This window comes from Ursus arctos, unplaced genomic scaffold (assembly GCF_023065955.2).
Source record: "Ursus arctos isolate Adak ecotype North America unplaced genomic scaffold, UrsArc2.0 scaffold_6, whole genome shotgun sequence".
Classification (NCBI taxonomy): Eukaryota; Metazoa; Chordata; class Mammalia; order Carnivora; family Ursidae; genus Ursus; species Ursus arctos.
In genome coordinates this window covers 74,246,474-74,270,515 of record NW_026623078.1, presented here as the reverse complement: position 1 = coordinate 74,270,515, position 24,042 = coordinate 74,246,474, and the positions used below count along the sequence as shown (strand labels likewise).

General features: G+C 53.3%; 1 protein-coding gene across 1 annotated transcript in view; it reads right to left on the bottom strand.

Annotated features, from left to right (window-relative positions):
• Positions 1 to 5,448: 5,448 nt before the first annotated feature.
• The window catches only part of LOC113252724 (uncharacterized), a 217,626-nt gene continuing 199,032 nt past the window's right edge, over positions 5,449 to 24,042 (bottom strand). Inside the window, exons 5-6 of the mRNA XM_057307800.1 lie at positions 8,171 to 8,274; positions 5,449 to 7,477 (exon numbers count right to left, since the gene is read on the bottom strand). Of these exons, the coding sequence (XP_057163783.1) occupies positions 7,242 to 7,477; positions 8,171 to 8,274 (340 nt within the window). The 3' untranslated portion in view covers positions 5,449 to 7,241. The remainder of the gene's footprint in view (positions 7,478 to 8,170; positions 8,275 to 24,042) is intronic.

Below are 24,042 nucleotides of genomic sequence, written 5' to 3'. Positions count from 1 at the left end.
AAAATCATAATAAAATAAAAGACAGTTGAGTCTCCTGTTATACATTCAGGGTTAGGTTTCAAACTCCTCCTGGGATATTCAGGCCACGAAGCCATCTTTTCTGCTTAAAGTCACACTGCTGAGCCTGTGATCCTTTGTTCAGACTGAGTAGCTTGGTCCCTCACACCCAGCACACCTATGGATGAAAATGCTCACGTGGAGAAATCTGGCAAGGGCACGTCCTGGGTGGCGAGAGCCACCTTGTTCATTTGCTTCCCCAAACCAACTGACACTAGAGCCACCCCACCCTCCCCAAATCCTAGCGGCTCCCAACTCCAGTTCCTTTGGCTTAGTTAGACAAGGACAAATGTCTTCGAGAAGATTTTCAAGCCCTGGTTTCCAGAGACTTCCCATGACTAAATGGAGTTGGAGGATACTATGCTTACATTTCCTGTGAATGTGTATATGTTGAGAATGGAGATATGAGATGAAAACAGGAGGTGTCAAATCCTAATTCTGGAAGAAGCAGCACTGATTACGCTCCGTTTATAAAGCACTTCCTAAACCCTTCCTGGGAGGAGAGAGAATAGAAACCGGATTTAAAGATGGGGAGACTGAGGCCCAGTAAGGTTTTGCGGTAGAACCAGGAACTCAACGTTATCCCTTTGCTGTCCCAGGGCACCGGCTTCTCTCATGTCCCTGTACCCCTGTCTCCCCAGCCACCTTCCAGCAATGACCCGCCCATCCACCCACTGCTGGAAGCATTACACTCTATCTTTAAGGTTGGTGATTAGACACGGTTTCTTTTTTTTCTTTCTTTCTTTTTTCTTTTGGTGACTGTTTCTTTACAAAAAGCATCCCTGGGTCTTCGGGTGGAAATTTATTCTACTGATAAGGAGAGTAATGGCAATGTTCCGATGAGCCATGGAGCTACTACTGATGACGTATCATTGGACCGATAAAAGGCCAGCTGTCAAGTCAGAAACTCCTCGGTCAAACTGTGTCCTTAAAAAAAAACAAACCCTCTGTCCTTGCTACTCATCACTCTCTGACATTTGGAAAGCTGATCTCTCTGATGCTCTGGTTTCTTCATTTTTAGAAATGGCAACAGTACCAGCTAATGTTTATCAAATGTGAGCTCTACGTGCCCACCTGCCAGGGTTATTCTAAGTAAGCACTTTGTATTTCCTAACTCATCCAGGACTCGTAACATACGATTACTATTCTCTGCGTACGAATGAGAAAGCTGAGGCACAGAGAGGTAAAGTAACTTGCTGAAGGTCACACAGCTGACAAATGTCAACCGGCATTCTACAGATGGCCTGTGGAGCCTGGGCTTTCACCTTACAGAAATGCTCTCACGGGGCTGTCAGGAGGGCTCTGTGAGGTCACACGATTAAAATGCTTACCGGGTCATCTGACCCAGAGTGAGCACTCAGTAAATTATAACTATTAGGTATCATTCAGAAATTAATTTCTTTGGTGAGGCAGAAACACAAGGGTTAGTACAGTGCGCACGTGGCTGATGAGAAGCTGCTGCCTACAGTGGTCCTGTTCCCTGCCAGGTGTTCCCCCCACCTGCCTTCAGCCGGCGTGTGGCCTCGGAAGCAGGGCGTAGGCAGGACCTTTGGTGTCTGCCCTGCAATCTCCGTACCGACCTCTTCCAAGGGGAGCGCACACAGAAACCTAAGTTGGGGCAGCTAGGACAGGAACAGGTCTGACGTCCACTTGGCAAGAAGAACGGCACATTCCAAAGTGAGTTGGACGGATCGAATCCCCAAAGCAATGGCCATGTGCTGGCTGACTCACGGCTTTAGGAAGTCTCTCTAACTGGCTAACTGCACAGAGTTGGGGGAATGAGTCTTTGTCCAGAAGAGGCAGCAGGACTCAAAACCCTGGCAAAATTCAAGATCTGGTGTGGAAGAAGAGTCCACTGGGGGCTGAACGACCAGTCAGCCGCTGCTTTCGTCCTCCTTATTCAGCTATTCCCAGTTCTGTTCACGTACTTGGAAGAGGCACACAGAGGCCGTGGCGATCCTGTTGGCTCCATCAGGGACGGGCCTAGGGAGGACTCCCAGCCCCACCGGGCCAGTGAGACAGAAGGGGAAGTCTACCGGGGATTTCTGGGGAAATTTTGTTCCCGAAGTGAAGATAAGAGAGTGGCAGTAAGAGGAACCCCTTTTCCCTGTGGACGTTCTTCCCGCGTGAAATGCTGTGATAAGGTGAAGTCTGCAGCACTGAAGAGCATCCCAGAGATGCTAATCCGATGTGCTGACGCGCTCGGGCTATCAAATGCAGATGTTCTGAGACATCTGATAACAGCAGGTGCTGGGGAGGATACGGGGAAACAGAAACCCCAGCACACTGCGCCGCTGTAGATGTGCACACTGGTACAGTCATTCTGGAAAATAATCTGGCAGTACTTGTGAAATTAAATATGAGCATACCCAGTGACTCATCCATCCATCCCCACCCAGAGTCCGTACCAGAGAAACTCTCCCACAGTCCCCGTGGGCACAGGTGCGAGCTGTCACCACAGAGCTTGGCTGGGCTTCCCTAGCGTCCATCTCCAGGGGCAAGAGGAGGGAACAGGGCAGGCCCGACGGCAAGGGAAGGCCAGATGCAGCCCTTGGACGAGCTATGTGTACAGAACGAGGAGGAGATCTCTAACAGAACCCCATTTGTCTAAATTAAAAGATACCCAATCATGGCCCTAGAGTGGGTCCCCCTGTGCGGCACACGGCAAACGCTCCGGAGTGGATGCCGATGAGGAGCGAAGGGAACAGAACGGGCAGAACACAGCAAGAAGAAAGACAGGGGTCTTGCAGAGGCCAGAGATAACGTGCCTGGAACAGAGGAGGCGTTCATAACAATTCAAAAGGAAAAATGCAACCAGATTTGGAGTCAGAAAACCCAGCTATCCACGTTCCCATGATTGATTCTTACTGGCTGTGGGCCCTCTGGCAGAAAACTTACAGCCTCAGTTTCCCCACTGCAAAAGCAGATACAAAAAGAGGCCGGTCCTACAGAGGAGACCTGTGCAGATCCCCAGTTTGGAATGCAGCAACTGGATGGCAACCGAGGACTCAGCTTTCTCGTCTGTAAAATGGGGACTATGACATTACCCAGCTGGTGCCTTTAGGACGAGGTTGCGATGAGACATGAGGAGGGCAGGACTAAAAGCACAATGACAAGCAACACTGTCGGGCACACTTGGGAGGAAGGGAGCATATCCCCCAGGGAGCTCAGGCTTGTACCAGGCACTGTGCCGGGCGCTCGGCGGCACACCTCGCCCTCACTGGGTGCGACACGCGGGGCCTTCAGACCTGGGAGCAGTGCCCGCCACTCACCGCAGGGCGTCCGTGCTGTCCTGGGCACAAGCCTGAGGGAGGGGGCATTTCAGGCTGTCTTTACGTGCTCACTCCTGGACACCCGGGGCCCTACAAATCCACACAGGTATTTCTTTTTCTTTCCTGTCGTGGCAGTGAATCCATTTTTAACTAGATAAGCTAGGTTACCAAAAAGAGAAGAGACGAGAGGAAGAAAGTGTGATAACTTGCCTGTTACACCACCAAGTATAGGCAAATCTTCATTTTTCCAACAAAGAGCCACTCTCTTTCTGTAACTTCCGTAATCCAGGAAGGACCCATTGCTGTAGGTGACTATCACACCACGGACTGTCACTGCTCTCCTCAAAGTGAACATTTCCTCCCCATCCCTCAGATGCCTGGGGAAGAGTCAGTGGCGCCCGAGTACCACATATCCCTGGATGCCACTTTGTTTCCAGTTTTGCTCCTACCTGTGCCCAGCAACAGAGAACCGCCTCCCTGCAAACCAGCGCCTTCCCTCCTGGAGCGTGTCTCTGAAATACGTTCCCTGAACAGGGATACGAGGTCAACGTGATGCTTTTTTTTTTTTAAGATTTTATTTTTATTTATTCGACAGAGATAGAGACAGCCAGCGAGAGAGGGAACACAAGCAGGGGAGTGGGAGAGGAAGAAGCAGGCTCATAGCGGAGAAGCCTGATGTGGGGCTCGATCCCATAACGCCGGGATCATGCCCTGAGCTGAAGGCAGACGCTTAACTGCTGTGCCACCCAGGCACCCCAACATGATGCTTTGATATCTATTCTGACAGATAGTTTTTTTCCAAAAGATCCATTTATGCTGCCACCTGTGACAGAGGCATGGGCCAGGTCTTCGAATAAACTCCCCACCCCGTCATTCTATCGTCTGGTAACAGGCAGGGAGTGGGAGGCCACAGACACACTTGGAGCCTCAGGGAAGGTGGACTGTCCCCCGAGATCACTGATGCTCTACCTTCCAGTGAGATCCGTCTGTTCACGAGCTCACAGAGGGCTTCTGCATGCAAAGTGATCTCCTTCACACAGGCCAGCCTGAGGAGTGGAGAGGGCAATGGGACAGTGGGGGTGGGGGGCAGGGGCAGCCTCAGGCCTCCGGGAGAGAAGACGAAGCAAGGGAATAACCAAAGAGAATGCTTGCATGAAAAACTGCAGTTAAAAAGTGCTCCATGCACCGAGCAGGTGTCTCTACGGGACGCAGGCACGCGCCACACGAACGGAGCTGGAAACGTGCAGGAACAAGACTTGTTGTTGGTGGACAATGGCTCCGGATTTGGGCATTTTAGGGTTTTCTTTTTTTTTACCCCTCTCTGGTGCTCCGGCTCACCCCCGGGAGTGTCTCCAGCCCCCAGGGCTTTCTGCCCAGAGCAGGCGTCTGCCCACCGGGCTCGTTCCCAGCACACTTTCTTCCAGATGGGCTGCAACCTCGCTTCACCTGGGAAGCACAGCTCCCAAAGCGGACGTGAGGCCTGGCTCACCCGCCTGGACAGCCTGAGCTTCTCTGACTTGCCCAGAGCCGCACTGCTCCGACGGCGCTCTGCATTCGAAGCGCAATGCTTCGGGGACTGGACGTGCACCTGGACCGCGCTCGCTGTGGACGGCCAGTCCGGCCTGGGAGCGGGAGCAGCGCGTGGACCGGACTGTGGAAGCGAGGGAGCGGTCCTCAGTGACTCTGCGCTGGTTTCCCCCTTCCACTCCCCAGCCCCGCACTGGCGCGCCAGCCAGTGCTTGGACCGCTTATTTCTCCAATGCCTGTTATCGCCTCGACGCCCGGCCGAGGGATTGCAACACCAAGGCCACTCCTCGACCGTAGAGGCGAGTTAGGGAGTCAGGACGCCAACACGAGGAATGTCAGATACCAGGGAGGAATGAAGGCAAAGATAACAAAGCCAGACAATCAAAGATTGATCGCGTGTGGGCACTGGGTGGTCTGGGGTCACGGGGCAGGTCCCTGCGGGCTGCAAAGGAAGTGCTCAGGAAGACCACAGCATGGGGGGGTCGGGGGCCAGAAGGAGGAGGCGGCGGCCTATGATCCAGGCCAGAAGCGGGGAAGGTGGGCGGCACACTCAGCGGCCAGGGAGGAGCTCCTTGCACCTAGAACAGAAAGAAAACATCTGGAAATCCAGGGAGGGTGAGTTAGGGCCCGAAGTTTGAGGACCCGGAAAGCCAGGTAGGGGAGTCTGTGCTGGGAAACAGAACGTAGAGCTGGGTAAAGCTGTGCGGCCGATGCGAGAAGCTTGTGAGGACATCAGTGCGGGGGCCGCCGTCAGGACGGCCTGCAGGAAGAGCCCCGTCAGTGGGGAGGCGTGTGCTCCCAGGGCGTCCATGTCCCACCTGCCAGCGTGACCCTCCCGGCCAATCCAGGCTGTGACTCCGGTCTCTGCCCCGCAGGCCACATCAATGAGGAGCAGCAAGGCTAAAACTACACTAACACGTAGCCTCGATGTCCAGGGGCTTAAAGCAGCCGAAGTTAATGGCTCCTTCAGGCTCTGTGTCTAACGTGGGCCAAGCAGAGGGCTAGCTCCGACCCGACCGGGCCTGTGCGGGGCACGGCAGGGCACCGGGGCGGAAGAGGGAGGGACCTCTGGACGGGCGCTCGCGCGCATTTCCAGAAGGCCAGAAATTGCACGTCACCTCTGCTCGGTCCTCGTTGGCCAGAACTAGTCACCGCAGGCAAACAAGTGCAACCCTAACGTGCAGGAGACAGAGAGTCTGGAAAAAGGAATGGCCCAGGTGTGTTACTTTCCAGGGCACGTGTAATTTCTTGCTCACTCACATTCAACCGGCAAGAACTGAAAATACATTTACTGAGTGCCCAACATCTTCAAATATGACCGTTTCTTTTAGCCCTTTTATCGGTCCTGTGAGGTGCCAGGTCTCCCCATTCCCATTTTACCGATCAGCAATTTAAGGCTAAAGGGGTTGAGGCGCCCAGACGGGAAGGGGGGGCCTGACTCTACAGCACATGCTGTCCCAGCCCACAATGACAGCAAAGGAAAGTGGCCGGGCGTGGGGCCTTAAGGCACAGCGGTAAGCAGGAGGCTTCTCGAGGCGGATGGCCCGGGCGTGCACTCTGGCTCCACATTCCTGGGCTATGGGATCATGAGCAAGTTACACCTTCCTGTACCTCACGTTCCTTGCCCAGACACCGCCGGGATCCCAACGGCACCCCAACCTCATCGCAGCGCTGCGACAACTAAGGGAGAAGACGCCCGGAAGCCCTCGCAGCGTTCCTAGTATAGAATTGGGGCCCGGAAACGCCAGCGATGACATGACGTTAACGTGGCCATCTATGACAAGGGCATTGGAGCTCACACAGGCCACAGGCCCCTCAACCCAGAGACCATCTACTTCTCAATAGTGCACTGGCCTCCTAGGTCAGGGGGGCTGCTGAGACGGTGGGTGTGCAGGGAGAAAGGCCACGCGGAGTCAGGGCCACCCCAGCACAGGGCCTGCCCTGCACCCAGCCGCTCGCCTTCCCCTCATCTTGTTTTGCTTCCTTCCCAGCCCTTGGAACTCTCTGAAAGGCCCTAACTGTGTGGATGGGTCATCCTGCTTCTAGCCCGTCTCCCCGACTGGAAGGTCTGCTTCAGGTTAGCGTTGGCCGGAGGGTCAGGCTCACGGGACGGCGCTCAGCAGATAGGAATCGGGGAGCAGAGACACAAAGTTCCCTGAGGGCAGGGGGTGTCAGCTTTATTTGTTGCTACCCTCGCTGCCCAGCACCCAGTGCGACACGTGCGCAGAGAGGCCTGGCCACCTCCTTGGCCTCAGGGTCCAGCGGGGGACTCAGCCCTTCTTTCTCTGCAGGGGATGATGCTAAAGCCTGGCCACGTCACGTGGGATGCCTGTCAGTGAGCAGTTTCCACACGGAGTCCCCTGCGGCCTGCCCCTTGCCCCCCACTCAGGGCCCCAGGATGGGCCTCAGGGTGGCTTGAGGACACAGGGACCAAAGGGGAGAAAAGTCAGAGTGACAGAGAGACAGAGAGACGTGGGCAGCGAGGTCACGCGCCCCTGCACCCTGGCGCACACACACCGAGCCGTAAATGCTGTGCTCTAACGTGGCCTCTTCTGGAACACGCTTGCGTGGCCGAGGGCGAGTCCTTCTCCCTCTGGCCTTGGTTTCTCTGACAGTCAAACCTGCACACCGAAGAAGAACATTTCTAAGGGTCCTTCTGGATGGAAAATGCTAGGAACACGGCATCATCTCGGCTTCACGCCTCAGAGCCCGGCTCAGGGGGCTGGAGCTTCTCCAAGGCTTTTGCAGGCCCCACAGACAGCTCTCAAGATGGTAACCCCACCTGGCTCCTCCATTAAAAAGAATTCCCACGTAACTGCGGAAGTGGAGCTTATATAAAGTTATATAAATATGCATCGCAATTTCCATTTTGCAGCCCTGGCTTCATATTTTGAAACTAATACACAGCGCCTTCCTGGTCCAACGGACCTAAGCTGTCCGGTGAAAATGCCATTTCCCAGGCCCCACCCCAGAGCTGCTGAATTCGAAAAGCTGGTGGGGGAAGCCCAGGGATCTGCATTTAACCAACTTTCCCAGGTGGTCATTTGCAAACTGAAGTCTGAAAACCACTGCCAGAAAAAGAAGCCGAGAATAGGGGCTGGGGCAGGCATTCTGGAGCCAGAGGGGGGGTTGCAGAGGCGACCAAGGAAGGGGAGGGGACACAGATGACAGCACGTGGCTCCTGTTTTGCATGAGTGCAAATCTCTTCTGCCCATGTGTGCCCTGCATGTTCCATCAGCGTAAACATAAATTTGCAAAACCCTGACTCACCCTCTGCTGAACCCTTCCCCCCGCCCTGGAAAAACGATACTCACACTCAGCCAGGGGCTGCGTTCCCGCTCCCGAGCCACGGGAAGACAACGTTTCCAGCGTAGGGCCAGGCTGCTTCAGGCCGAGGCCGCCACCACCAGGAATCGCGCTGCAGGGAAGGACGGAAGCAGCGTGCTCACCCAGAGGTTTGCTCAACTAGTGCGACCCCCCGTTTGTGACAGATCCTAGTCCCCGCAGCGAGCTGTCCCGGTTCATCCGCAGGGACGCAGGTTCCGTTTAATATCGCGCTACATGCAGACGTGCTGCTGACGGGCCTGCACATGCACACACACACACACACACATCACATGCACACGCCACACCACACACGCCACATGCACACCACATGCACACATACACACACATACCACACACACACACACACCACACACACACACTGTACCACACATACGCACACCACATACACACACGTACAGAAGTACCGCTGATTCACCTGCACGTGTGGGCATGCGCACACACACACACCACACACACACACACACACACACACACACACACACACCCCACACACGGTGTGCAGGTGTTTATAAGCTTCTGCAATGATGTGAGGGCTGGAGCTCGGCAATCAGGAGGCACTCGGACCCCTCGAGGGCTGGTTTCCAGGGTACCAGGAAGGCATCACGCTGAGCGGGGGCTGGAAGACCAGTGAGCCCCTGCGAAGGCCAAGTACTACGCTGGGGTTTCCCTCGTATGTTTCACAGCCCTCCAGGGGGAGCATCATCAGTTCCATTCTCCTGATGAGGAAACCAGCACACAGAGAGACCTGCCCGGGATCCTACAAGACGGAACTCTGACCTGGCGGACCCTGAAGTTCGTGCTGGACACTTACGCAGCACTACCGCAGATTTCAGAACCTGGAGGCAAGGAGGGCAGGGAGGCGAGCCTCTGGAAACTGACCTCTCCCACCAGTGAGAGAACCAAAATAACTCCTTACAAACAACTGAGTCCACAAGCAATAAACGGTCGTTGGAAAAAATAAATCACAGATAAGTAATAGAAAAAAATCACATTATAATCACATTCTCCAAAAAATAATGGTGCTTATAAATCTAGGCTTTTATTCTAGCCAAATATATACATATATATATATATATTCTAGCCTACAAATAAAACGATACAATTTTATAAAAAATTTCATACTGCTGATTTTTAACGTGGGGAATGAACGATGTCTGTCCAATCCTGATCTTCTGTGTGCTTATGTCCGTCCATAAATTTCTCTGCAGAGTTTAAGGGGGAGGTAAAACCTGTCACTTCTTTTTTGTGTGTTTCCTGTTATTGTCTGTTCATCAGCTACTAGTGCATTTAAGAAAGGGTTAAAGAGTATTCTATCTAAACAGATCTGTGTTCTGGTGGAAGATGCAGTTTTGAAAAACATACCCCACCCCACCCCCAAAAAAATCAGGTTGGTTTTCTCCTCTCCATAGATGAAAATGAAGAATAGGTTTTGCAACAACTGAGAAAACGATGCCCTCCCCCACCTAAAAAAGTATCTTAATGGCAAGGGAAATGCAGCTCTACTATTCAGAAGGGCCTGGCATAGGCCCTCCCATCGCCCATCCCCCACTGCAGGGACCAGCCCCCCAAGCGCCCCCCAGGACTCCCTTCCAGCCTTCCCCTAGTTAGGTGAGTGAAAAATAACCTCCTTTCCTCCCTTTTGGTGTTAACGAGGCTCCCTATTGAGACACAGTTAATCACATCAATTAAAAGCCTCTAACACTTGGCCTTGCCTGCCAGGTACGGGCTCTCCGTCCAGGGAAAGGTGGGTGAGATAAGTCACGCCTGGAGATAACTTATATTCTTTTCTTTTTTCTCTATCCGCTTAAGCTTTTTTTTTCAATTGTATGTTGTTTTTTATTTTTTAAAATTCAACTTATATTCCTTTCTTTTTTCTCCCTCCGCCTAAGCTTTTTTTTTCATTTGTATGTTGTTTTTTTATTTTTTAAAATTCAGGCTTAATTAACACAGTGAAATGTCCAGATCTTTAATGAACAGTTTTGATGAGTTTTGACTAATGCATATACCAAAGACACAACACATTTCCCTCACCCAGAAAGTTCCCTGTACCTTTTCCAATCATCACTGCCCTCCTCCCAGAGGAAACCGCTGTCCTGATTTCTAGCACCATTCATTAATTTTGTGTTCCAAAAGTTCATATAAATGGAATCTTGTGATTTGTAAAGACAGGCATGAATAATGAGCAAGAACACGCAGTTCCTAGTGGGCATGAAAACCAGTGCAGGCACTTTGGAGAACAGTCTGGCAGTTCCTCAAAAGGTTATGGAGAGAGAGACCACGTGAACCAGCCGTTCCACTCCTAGGTATATATACTCAAGGAAGTACAAACACACATCCACTCAAAACCCTGTACAGGAGTCTTCAGAGAAGCATTCATTATTCACAATAACCCAAAACTAGAAACAACCCAATGTCCATCCACCGATGAAAGAACAAATGAAATGCAGTCTATCCACACAGTGGAACATTACTAAGGCACAGAAAGGAATGAAGCACGGACCCACGCTACAACGTGGATGAACCTTGAAAACGTCATGCCAAGTGAAAGAAGCCAGTCACAGAAGACCACGTATTGTACGATTCCATTTGCGTGAAACGTCAGAAAAGGCAAATCCACTGGGACAGAAATTCTAGGTTGCTCAGGACGGGAGGGGCAGGGGGAAGGAGGAGAGGGAGGTGATAGCTGATGGGGACAGATTTTCTTTCTGAGGTGGTCAAAGTGTTCTAAGATTGGTAAATTGTATGATATGTGAATTATATCTCGGCAAAGCTGTTGAAAGAAACCATTCAGAATCGACCCAAGTGGAGCCAGTTGTGATACTTGGGAAAGACGGCAGCTTTCCTTCCCTCGGATTTCCCGGGGGTCCCTGTCCTGTCTCCAGAGTCTAAATTCTGAAGAGTCCAGGAGCTGTTCATCAGATTCACTCACTCACTCCACCAACATTTACTAAGTCTGTATTTAGTAGAAAGCACATAACCATATCTAGTCTTGTCGTATTATCTCCCTGCTCTCAAGGGACTACATTTTTAAGGACATCTTGAATGCCCCTGTACGTTTGGTCATGGTGTTTAGCAGGTGACACCAGGAGACGGTGGTGGGTGGGGAGGGTATGAGCTCATTGTGAGAGAAAGGTCAAGAACTGTGAGGTCCAATCGGGCTGGTTCTCAATCCTGACTGTACCACTCAACGAAAGCATGCCTTCGCCTCTTCCTGCCTCGTGTCCCTCACCTGCAAAGACCAAGAACTTGCCCTATGGTGGAACCATCAGGAGCCTCAGCTCCAAGAACCAAAACCCCACTCTACCACCTACAAGCTACGAATGACTTCAGGCACTTTCTTAACCTCATGTCCCCATGTGGACAGTGAAGATGGCGGCAGTAAGAGCCTGCCCTATGCAGGATTAGTGGGGTTCATATGAGGCTCGGCAAACCGAGAGGCCAGACCGGGAATATTTACACCATCTCTGCCCCAGCTCCTCGTCTTCACGATCAGAGCACCAAAGCCACCCCAGACAACACCGAAAGAAAGGGCGTGCTGTGTTCCAAGAAAACTTTATTTATGGACAATGAAATCCGACTTCATACAATTGTTATGTGTCAGAAAATATGATACTTTTTTGATTATTTTTTTCAACCGTTTAGAAATGGAAAAGCCATTTGTAGCTCATGGGCTGTACCAAAAAAGATGGCGGGCCAGATGTGGCCCGTGAGCTGCAGTTTGCCACCCCCCGCCCTGACGTCAAGCTCCCAGAACGGAGTCTGGCACATGGTAAGCACTCACCACCCACGAACACGGCCCAGGCGACAACAGCCGAGCCTCTGTCGTGTGTTACACCGTGTGCTGTGCCCTCCGCGGACCACATCTCATTTAAACCTCACCTTGATTGTGTGAGGCAGGGAATGTGACCACACAGACGAGAAAGCAAAGACCTAGGTCAGCAAAGGGACAGAGCTGTCGTAAATCCAGGTCTTTCTGTCCTGAGCTCTCGCTTCTGACCGTTATGAACTACCGTGCTGGCTGCCAGGACACAACAGGGAACCAGACCCACTCCGGCTCCGCTCCAAACACCACAAATCATGATTTAATTAATTTGAGACATTTGTTACAGAAAGCAAGGGCTGGAAGGAGGAACAAGGGTATTACACAGCCCGCAGTGAGGGAGGTCCTCGGTGCAGGGACACGCAGGTTGGGAAGAATGGCCATGTGTCTGGTGCCGTGCCAAGTGCCAAAGAGAAGAGGCTAGAAAAGGCACGTCCACCCCGGCTCCCTGTGGCGGAGGGCTCAGAGACGTGACAGTGTCAGATGCGGTGCTGGAGGGGGAAACGGTCCACACTTCCCGAAGGGCCTGCAGCAAGCGAAACAGCCTATCCTATTTTATGAGAATATAGCCTCATAAAATAGGAAAATACAGTCACGAAGATCTAACCATGAGAATATTCACGGAAGCACTGTTTGTAATAGAACAAGTGTTGAATTCATAAGTGCCCCAGACACTTAGGAAAAACTGGAGGGCCTTTTCCACTCGTCTGAACAATGGCGAAGCTGCGTGTCCAAGCAGTCGGACGGGGAGGGAGCAGATGTGCGCCTGCCGAGGGGAAGGCTAGCTGTCGTGGATTCAGTAAAACAGCTCTGTGCATGCTAACGGGTGCATCCATACTATCACTAGGATGCATACACACAGACCGTGGTCCTTTTAATTAGTCACCTCGGAAGGATAACAGAAGTGTTTTTAGCTTCGCCCTCTTGTGTGTTTGGATTTGACGATGTTGCCGGAATAGATATTCGGTGCTTTGTGAGAAGAAATGAAGGACAGCTGGTGGCCGGACAGGAGTTCCAAACTCCAATGCTGCGTGACCGGTAAAGCGAAGTGCTATGTATTCATTCATCCAGCGCCTCCGTGGGAAAAGTCCGCCACACGCCAGGGACTGGGGCGGGCGCTGAAGACGGAGTTCGACGAGGCAGACGGAACTCCCGGGTTCGAGGGGAGGCTGGTCAGGTGAACACATCAGTGCACTCAGGGGGCAGATATTCCACCATATCTGCAGAGGGACCACCAGATCATGGGGAGGGGAGAGACCTTGTCCCAGAACGTGAAGGCAGCCTCAATGACGTCACATGCGCTTGGCTAACGGTCTACGGGACAGAGGATTCCTGGGAGCTGGGAGCAGCCTGGTGTCCAGGCTCAACGGGAGGCCCTCGGCCTTTGTCTTTCTCATCCACAAAGCCGACGTGCTCTCCGGGCCGCTGTGCAGAGCAGCTACGGTTCGGGAAGCACTTTGCAATGGCAAAGCCCTGCACACATGACGGGAGAGACTTAATGCCAAGATCTGAACCCCTTTCTACAAGGGTTGACAACCTGGAATTTCAATCATGATGGATGCCAAAGGATGGGGAAGAAAACATGTTTACAACGGAAAGACTCCACAGAGAAAGGCAGTGAGCAGTGTGACTCCCCGTCACCGCACCCTGGCCAGCCTCCCCCCTTCTGTGCCTTCCAACTCGGCCAGTGCCAGGGCAGCTCCTGACTTTCTGGAACACAGTGTTTGTAACCCCAAGGACAGTCTGTACATTTTACACTGGAAACACTCTCTCTGCAAGATTTTGTTGACATTTGTTAAAGGGAAGTGTGTAGGACCCATGGCCTTGAAAAGAAATCCTACGTATCTCACCTCTGATATAGGAAAGAGAAAAGGCTTTCCAGTTAGGTGGACAAAGGTTTAAATGCTGGCTCCTTTTGTAAATTGTTTATTATCTCCTAGCTTCAGGATACTAGTATCTTTCCTGCAGGGTAATAATTAGAGCAACATATGTATAAAGTATAGATGTTCAATAAATGACGACTGCCCCCCCCCCCAGTGGGAAGACTCAGGGAACAAAGCAACGAGGTCACATTGACCAGAAGCTGTACCCTGGGGGAAATCAGCTCATTATGACAGGGAGGGATGGAGGCCCAGGGTGGTCTGGCCCCCCGGAGCTAACCCTGACCTCGGCTCAGCCTGGGAAAGGTGACGCAAGGAGACCATGTCCTTCTTGATGTGGGAAAGTTAAATTAGACTGAAACTCCAAATGTGAAACCAGCCCTGTGCTTTGTCCCCCTCTGAGATCCTGACTGTGTGTCAGTAGAAGGTACAGGAATTTTCTGGAAGGACATAGGAAAGCCACTGAATCAGAGAATGAAGGGGGCAGCCGGGACACCCGCCACCAGCAGAAGCAGCACAGTGTGGTCCCCAGGCAGACCACCGCAGAGCAACTGGTCAAGCAGGTCCGGGATGGGGCCCAGGAAGGTCCATGTTTCACCAGGACCCACGACACTCTGCTACTTCTCAAGGACAGGCCAGGGAAATGCTGCTGGGGTGAAGGCACCAGGCGTGGGCCTGGAAAGGGCTCCGTCCAAATTCCAGCTGGGCACCAACTCTCACGTCCAACTTTAAAATTTTCTGGAAAACACGAGCCAGGCCCAGGGCAAGGCAGGCTGCAAACATGTACGCACAGGGAAACAGCATTAGAAGCGATGTACTGGGGGCGCCTGGGGGGCTTAGTCGGTTAAGCGTCTGACTCTTGAGTTCGGCTCAGAGTCGTGGGGTCAAGCCCCGCATCAGGCTCCGCGCTCAACGTGGAGTCTGTTTCTCCCTGTCCCTCTGCTCCTCCCCCTGTGCTCTCTCATTCACTCTCTCAAATATATAAAGAAATAAAAATTTTTTTAAAAAGCAACATACTAAATTCCATACACACACAGACGTGTGCATTCGTATGTAACACGTACATGTAAATACACAAACATAGCCAGACACACTTCGGTGTGCATACATATGCACAAATACACGCACATTCACACACGTGCATGTGTGTAACGTACACCCGCATACATACACACAGGCATAGCCTCACACAAGCCCTACTTCAGTACTCATATTGTCCCCATTTTCCTGAAGAGGAGCCGGAGTCATGGAAACGGGAAGAAACTCGCCTAAGGTCACACAGCCAGTCTGCGGCAGAGGCAGGATCTGAAACAAGACGGGCTGGCTCCAGAGACCCTGCTGGTACCACTAGATGAAAACAGATAACCCAGGAGCCGAGAGTCATCAACTCTGAAAGCGACTTGAGCCCTGGGGTTGGCTGTATCCAGACAGGCCGGCCGAGAATTCCTCCTATTTCCGTACAGGCGTGTTGTTTCCCCCATTCCGCGTTGGGGGCAATTTCTCCTGCCCCTGGATCTGGGCTGACCTGGGACCCCCTGAGCAGGACACTGGGAAGGGAGTGATGTCATGTGAGTTCTGCGCCTTGCCCTTGGGAGGCCGGGCCGCTTCCACACGAGGCCCTGGGGGGATCCAGCCACCACGGGGTGAAGACGATGATGTCGAGATCTCCGAGAAAGTGAGAGGCCCCAGCTGCCGCCCCCGTCACCCCAGCCCAGGCCCCAGCTGTGTGAGGAAAGCCTTCTGGCCGCGAGTCTCACAGAGTGCCCCTGGGAATGCAGCCACACGGACTCCAAGTGGAACCCAAGAACCACCTGGCAGGGCTCAGGCACCCTCCAAGACTGAGACGGATAAACGGTCCTTGTTTTAAGCCACAAAGGTTGGGAGTGGTTTGTGGTACAGACAACTGGTTCACGTACTGATGTGACTTGCAGACAAGTATGAATTTTACAATAAGCCACATTATTTGTTGAGCTAGGTGCCAGGCAGCATGGGAAGTGCTTTACATTTATTGTCCTGTTGAGTCTGTATCTCTGCTCGTTCGCATATCACGTATTAATATTGTTTCCATCTCACCCACAAAGACACTGAAGCCCAGTGAAGTAAACCAATGAACTTCCCCAGGCGGTGGCAGTTCTTGGATTTGGACCGAAATCTGTCTGGTTCTAACAGCAGGTACCAATCAGATTTCTCCAGAGAAAAGAACCCATAGCACATGTGTGTACACGTACTCAGAAGTAGACACCATGGCCTAGCCGAGCTGACACATGACAGTAACCCTCACACTGCACTTCCCCTACTCTGTGCCTCTTCGTCCTGCAAACCTGGACCCCACGCTCCTGGCCCACAGTCATGCTTTACAGTCATGGAGCACACGGTTAGTGAAATAAAGGAGACCTGCAGCAGGGTCTGTCACGTGAAACGGCGGGATGCCTCAAGTATGTGGTGAGAGGCTACTGGCCGTGTTGAAGCCACCGAGCAATTAGCTTGGAGAAGAAGGGCAACTGGCAGGTGCTTCCATCAACAGGTGACAGGAACAAAGATGGCGGCACGGAATGCCTAGTGGAAAAGGAGGGAACGAACTGTGGTTGGTTTTGGGACCTGGCTTTACTCCCAAACAGCTGTGTGACAATGGATCATACATCACCTCTCTGGGCCTCATGTCCCCAGGCAAGCTTGGTGATGTCCAAAGAACTGACCAGTTCTTTCCATGACTCTCTGTGGCTTCAGATCACACAGGTCATTGCACAGCATCTACTTTTGACGGGGGGAAGCCCAGTGAACGGCATTTTGCCACCGTAAAGACACTGTGGGACTGAGCACATAATCTGCTTTCCAGTGGCCACCCAGTAAGTCACTGATGGAACGCCCAAAACACAGGAACCCCCAAACCTGGGCTTCTCTCCTATTGGTTAGTCCCACTCTGTTCTCACACACTGAATTCCAACTCCCCTTCTATAAGAACTCACGCTCGACCAACACCTCTGAACGTGTCCCGCAGCCACCCAGCAGCCCCTCCGTTAACGCAGAACCTGGAGAGAGGTTATCGCTGTCATTGGGGTTTGTTTCCCTGTCCCCACCAAAGCCAGCTACTTCCCTCAAGTTGGTATCAGGCAGGCCAGGAAGTTTCTTTTTCCCTGCAATCCATTGTATGTGGCAAGATCAGAAGGACCCGTCAAGTGCAAGGACGGAACCAGCTGGGCACGTGGAGATAGGGGCTGGCCCTGGCCTGGTTTCCCCCAGCCCTCCTGGTCACTCAGCCAGTCCCGAGCTGGGGGGCTAGGCTGACACGCAGTGAGAACAACAGGCGACTTGTGTGATAATTAATCAGGAACGTTATCATCATCCTGAAGAACCTCTGGGCTGCTCCAAAGCCAGTTAGGAAACTGACCTCACCCCCTTCCTGTCTCCTAAACCCAGTCTCCAGTCCATCTAGGACCAAGGGATGGAATATTTCTCCAGGTCCAGCACAACAAAGCGTGTCTGAGGAGCCCGTGTGGACGTCAGATGGGACCACCTCTCAGCTCATCTCATGAACGGGAACGCTAAGGCCGACAATCCTGCTGGTGGGTATGAAGTACTCGGTGCACACAAGGCCACGTGCAGTGGCTCGCCGAGTAACCACCCCCCGCAGACGCCCGCACCCTAGTCCCTGAAGCCTGTGACTACTGAGGTTGCACGGCAAAGGTAAATTCAAGGGGCAGATGAAAAGTGCCGATGTTAAAATAGAAAGATTATCCTGGATTATTTCTGTGGGCCCAATATAATCGGAAACATGCAAAAATGGGAGAGGGAGGCAGAAGAGAGAATCAGTCAGAGTGAGACATGAGTGTGGAAGAAAGGCATAGACAGGTGTTCAGTTGCTGGCTATGAAGATGGAGGAAGGGGCCATTAGACAGGGAATGAAGGCAGGGGCTTCTAGAAGCTGGGAGCGGCAGGAAAACCCTTCTCGCCTGGAGCTGACAGAAGGAGGCAGCCCTGTGTTCCTTGAGTTTAACCCAGGGAGACCCATGTTGGACCCCTCACCTACGGAACTGTAAGACAATACAGCATGTTGCTCGAAGACACGGAGTCGGTGGTAATCTGTTACAGTAGCAAAGGCAGCCAAATACATGAAGCAACTCACTCAGTTCATGAAAGTTCTTACAATAACCCTACGAGGTGATTACTGGTATCTGCTATGGCTACAAGAATGCCGCGTAACGAAACTCCCCAGCTCTGGGCAAACGACAAGCACTGATTCCTCACTCACATGTCTGCTATCAGCTAGGGGCCGGCTGGGGCCGGGAGGGCATGTCCCAGCTCAGCTCCATACGAGGTGGGGATTCGCAATCTGCTCCGTGTCTCTTCTGCTCTGCAGACTGAGGCTGTCAGAGGCCCGTTGTCACCATGAACGGTATACAAGCAAAGAAGCCCAACCTCGTCCAATTTGTGTCTTCCACTCCTGTTATGCTGCTAATACCCTGTGGACCAAAACAAGTCACGCGGCTGAGACGGATGTCAGGGCGGGGAGGAGTGCACCTGCCCACCCGGAGGCCACGGCCACGGTGTGATTGTGTTAATCTGATGATGGTGGAGGGAAGAACTGGGACTGATAGCTCCGTCTACCACAGAAAGGCACTACTGTCAGCATTCCAGTTTGCAAATGGGGAAACCAAGGCACAGAGTCTCATCCAGGATCCCACTGCCAGTCAATGATGGAGCCAGGATCAAAATCCGATCTGGTTTCCAAACACGGGTCAAGGACCTACACCTACTAAGTGGGGGAACTAGGACGCCATGGGTCTAAATGTCACAGTCTCTGGGGCAGGAAGGGGTGGCCTCCGGGGGCTGCAGTGATCTCCAGAAGTAAGAGGAAGACACTGAGAGAGGTCGCCCATCGAAAGTGCAGCCAGGCTGAGCTGCTGCTCTCATGAGCGAGGCCCCACTGTCGGGTCCAGGCCTGGGGCCAAAGCACTTCCAGGGATGAGGTGCACAGGGAGCCCAGCATCCAGGATGAGCCAGCTGTCCGTGGCTGTCACAGGACCAAATGTCCTTCTCTTCCTGCCTTGGCGGGGCCAGATCGGCTGCTCGGCGGGCCAGCTTGCAAGAAGCCAGCATGTGGGTTCCTTTCAAAGCTGTGCATCTGAAGGCCAGAACGAGGTAAATTTAGGGGCAGTGAGAGATGCAGAGAAAAAGCGATACCCATGGAATGTGGAAGGAGGGGAAGCAGGGAGTGAGGCTACTCGTAAGCCCGGAGAGAGGACACAGGAAGGAGGCGGGACCAGGAGAGAGGGAAAGAGCACAGCGATGCTCAGAACTCAACATTACAGAGGGATTTCATTTGAAGGCACCGGGCATGGATTTCCTGGAAAGGGTCAGAAAGTCACACTGATGATTCTGGGCGTCTGGGGTCATGGGGTGAGGGTGGCGGGTCCGCACCATCATGTCCAGAGACTCAGAATGCTCTTGGGGCCCTTTAACCTTGTGGCATGGGCAGGGTGGGGGGGGGGGCACCAGAAGCCCACCCCCTGTAACTGAAGTCAGAGAGCACTCCACTTTACGGCAAGGGCATACTGAGGATGAGAGGAGGTGTGGGGACCACCCTCTGCGTCCTATAGGAACTGTGCCTGTCCCTAAGCCTTGTCACCCAGCCAAGGCCAACCCCTGCTAGAGGAGGTGGGTGTCTCCTCCCTCCCAGCTACTTTCACCTGAAAGGCGGTGTGAGGCACTCTTCCCAGAGATAAGAAGCCCCCCAGGAGGGCAAGGGCAGTGGACACTTTGTGGGTACATGCTATGAGCCCTTACTCACCTCCCAGATTCTCCTGTACCGCCATGCAAAGGGAATAGTGCTGCTCCCATCGGAGCTAAGAACATCCCAGCTCAGTGAAGCGAAGGGCTTTCCACAGTCACCGGTTAGTGAATACAGGAGACCCTGACCGCAGTCCAGGTCTGCTGGGCTCATTCCAAGTCCCTAACTCCTGACCCTGCTGCCAGCCCTGGACCCAATACAGAAACTGCAGCGAGGACCTCCCTGAGAGATGGGACAGTGGCCCTTTGACTTATGCACCAAGCACTCAGTGAGCATCCCCTCTGGGGAAGTGCCAGCAGGCTCTGCCAGAGGGGTTAAGAGCATGGACCCTGGAGCCATGGTGTGGTTTTACATTCTGGCTTTAAGATCTACTGGATGGGGCAGCTGGGCCACATTACTTAACCTCTCTGTGCCTCAGTTTGCTCATCTGTAAAATGAAGGCAATGACAGCATCTATGTCTCAACAGGGTCTCATGAGGATTAAGTGGTCGGATAAAATTCACACTTAGAACTGTGCCTGGCACATGGTCAGTATGATCAAAACACTGGCTTTCATTGTTCATACTGTGGTAGATGAAACTGACCTCGTCTTTGCCCTTACAGGAGTGCGGTCTCATGAAGGAAGACACATGTGAGATTAACAGAAATAATGTATCATGATAGGTCACACAAGGAAGGAAAAGCGAAGAACAGCAGGAGGAAACAACAGGAGTGGTGAAGGGTGCGAAAGCACTCACTATGCAAAAATGGAGGGAATGAGCACTTCAAGCAGAGACACAGCATGTGCAAAGGCCCTGAGGTGAGCAGGAATGGGGTATATCACTCAATAGAGGTCAGTGTGGCTGAAGAACAGTGAGTGAGGAGAGAAGTCCAGGCCAATTCATGCAGAGCCCAGTGGGGGATTTGGCGTTTTATCCCAAGAACAGAAATGGGAAATCCTTGGTATGTTTGGTGGGGCAGACACAATTCAATTCACATTTTGTAAAGATTGTGCTGGCTGCTGAGTGCAGGTGGGATTGCAGAGAGACTAGGATGGATCCGGGGAGTTGAATCCGGAAGCTCTTGCCATGAGCTATGGGGGAGATGAGGATGATTTGGGTAGGAGGGTTGGTGGTGGACGGGAAATAAACTCAGTTGAAACCCCAGATGCTGGAGGCTCACGAGGAGAGAAACTGCAAGTCAGCCAGGACGGTCAGCTGGTGGGCTCCCTCCCACTGCCTGGCCAGGGACAAGCTGTCGTGAGTACTCAAGGCACCATTATGATCAGCCAGGTTGGAACGTTCTAGAACACCCCTCTTGGAGGACTTCACCTCACAAGGCCTGTGCCAGGTCCATGATGAAAGGTGCTGCTGACCTCGGAGCTGACCTCCTCCGTGGGAAGGGAAGCCATGGTGGGGAGCATCTGCAGATTGGATATTCTCCACCTTGACGAGGCCACTCGTGGCATCTCGAGAGGGGACCCCATGCTCTGATCTGAGGGGATGGGGGCATCCACCTGAAGGGAGGCATCCCATTCCCCACGGAACTCCTCCCACACCCCCCAACCCACACCAAGTTCTGAGCTACCTATGGGGAGGGACCACATCCCTCCAGGTCTGCAGTCCATGCCTGGCACAGACCCTGGGTAGAGAAACCTTCTCACTGGAGGACAGGCTCCATAGGAACAGTCTCCATTTTATGCCTCCTTCCAACTCCAGTGCCAAGCACAGACCTCCTACAAGATGTGCATTCAGTCAAATGTGGTTCAGTGAAAGAACAAATGACTCTCCCCCATTCCCTTGGAGTCAACTGCTTAATCACCAAATCAACGGCCAAGCTGAGAACCAGGCACTGTAGCTGATGCCCTAGAGGAATCTGCATCATGCTGGGAAGTCAGACACAGCAGAAAGAGACCAGGTCTCTTCCGGCTGTCCAGACAGGAGGCACTCAGATGGAGTCCTTCCAAGGGAGGAAGTTGACTTCCAGGCAGAAGAGTCCAGAGGGAAAGCGAATGATGGAATGAATTTGAGCAGAGGCAGGCTTTGGGTAATCTGAGGGGCGGCCAGTTAGAGAGAGGGGACCCCCTCACTCACTGAACGAACACCTGTCACTGGGCAAGCCCCAGAGAGACTCTTCTCAGAAGAGCCCTGGTGTCAGAGCTCAGAGCCCAAGACACAGTTGAGGACACTGAGGATCAGCCTGGTTTAGTGACTTGCCCACCGTCACAGAGCCAGGAGTGGGCAGAGCTGGGGACGAACACAGCCCTGTCTGTGGTCCCCTCAGGAAGAGACACGACAGGATCAGGTACAAAAGTCAAAGAAAGAGAGTTGTCAGTTCAAAAGACAGAGATGAACCCAGCATGAGAGGCGTCGTCATAGAGGTGACCAGCATGGGCTCACAGGGTGGGGCGACGTTGAGGTGGGCTTTAATGGATGCTAGGAGGTCTGCCTGTCTTTGATCGGAGAGGGACAAGGGCAGAGCTGCGCTTTCAGAATCTGGACCTGGCCATCGGGAGTTGAGGTGAGAGGCTGGGAACCGCGGCACACCCCACCAGAGGGCGGGACTGGAGAGGCGGGGGAGAGACGGAAGGAAGGAAGCAGGACTTGGGGCCAACAGGAAGGAAGTGAAGCAGGGGCAGGACTGCTGGCTGGAAAGGGTCCAGGGAGAGGGAGAAACCACTTCTCCTTCTCTTTCTGATGGTAGCAAGATAATGACTGCAGAGCAGTGCTGTACAGGGCAGGACTTCCCAAAAATCAGGAAGAGCCCTGCACATGTGTCCTCAACAGAGGTTGCAATCCCCAAATCATGTGGTCATCTCTGACCTCCTCTACCCACCCTGGAGCTTCATCTGCAGTGAGCTCTGGCCTCGGGCCCTCGGGGATCCCCGCAGTGCCCCTTCCTCCAGATATCAGGGCAAAGGAGAGGCACAGAAATCACGGAGATCTGAAGACAAGTGGCCAGAGACGGCAAGAAAGGTGGTGTCACGCCATGCTATGGACAGAAACCCAGGCGCAAGAGGTAAAGAATTTGTCTAGTATGGCACAGTGAGTACTTCCCAGAATCAGGAATCAGACGCGGGGCCTTCACTGCAGACCTGGCCTGTATCCATCTGGGACCCAGCGGGAGGAGGCGAACCAATACCCCGACCGTCCTCCCTTCCTGCCCACCCGCCCTACCTCCCAAACAGAAGCCAGAGGGCCCAGGAGCCCTGCATGGCATCCATCCCGTTGCACCCACACAGGACAGCCTCCCCGTCACAGAACAGGTGGAGGACGGGGGGCCTCTGGAGGGGGACAAGGAGGTCACCCAGCACCTCGCCACTCCCACAGCCAAGACTGTGGTAAAGACTTGGGCCTAAGCTGCCTCCCCTCTGCAGAACCCTGGGGCCGCAGCCCCAGGCCTGGGCTCTGCAGCAGGAGGCCACCTGGCTGTCTGTCCAGGGAAGGCCCCACACGTGCCAGCGCTCTGTCCCCACCCCCAACTGATCCAGCACCTTCACATCCCCTCCTTCCTTCCTCATTCACACCCCCCACCCTGCCCCGCCTCGACCATAGGCAAAAAAATCTCCCAATGGCCTACTTCCAATGAGGAGGCAGGCTGCTGGGCGTGGCTGGCCGTCCGGTGGAAGAGATGGGGGCCAGCGGATGCCCGGCTCAGAGCCACGTGCCCACCCCGCCCCCGCCCTGCCTGCCGGCCCCGAACACGGAGGCCTGGCCGCCGGTAAAAAGAAAGGGCTCCTATCTCTGATTCCTCAGGGCCTCCGATAAGAAATGTCATCCCTTGCTGGGTAATATTACCCGCCCGATAAGAATCTCTATCAAGCTCAAACATATGGCTGGCTACAGAACACAGCGCCCGGCAGAGCAGGATAATTTATTTGCTTAAGCTGAAAGCCCTGGGCGGCCGAGAGAACTACACTGAATACAAGAGGAAAGAGCCAAATTATAACCTCTCTGACGCGCAGTGGGGATTTTCCCCAGGGAAGGCTGGGCACCTGAGGACAACAGGGGGCCCTCCTCGCTTTGCTCCCGCAGGGTCAACACTTTCCCCTGGTCTTCCCTCAAAGGGCACTTTCGCTTAGGCCAGCTCTCACAGCTAATCCTCAAGACAACCTCAAGAGAAGCATTTTAGCCTCCTCTTACAGATCCGGATGCTGAGACTCAGCCAGGTTAAGTAACCCGGCCAAGGTCACACAGGCAGCCAGGCAAGACCTCAGACTCAGACCCCATCCATGGGGTCAGATGTGCCCAACTTAACCGACAGTGTCAGCTACTCGTCATGGTCTCAAAGGCCACGTCAGGCCTCTCCCCATCTCCGGGTCTCTACAACCTGGAATAACGAGGAAGCCTGGCAGGGCACAGAAATTCAAGG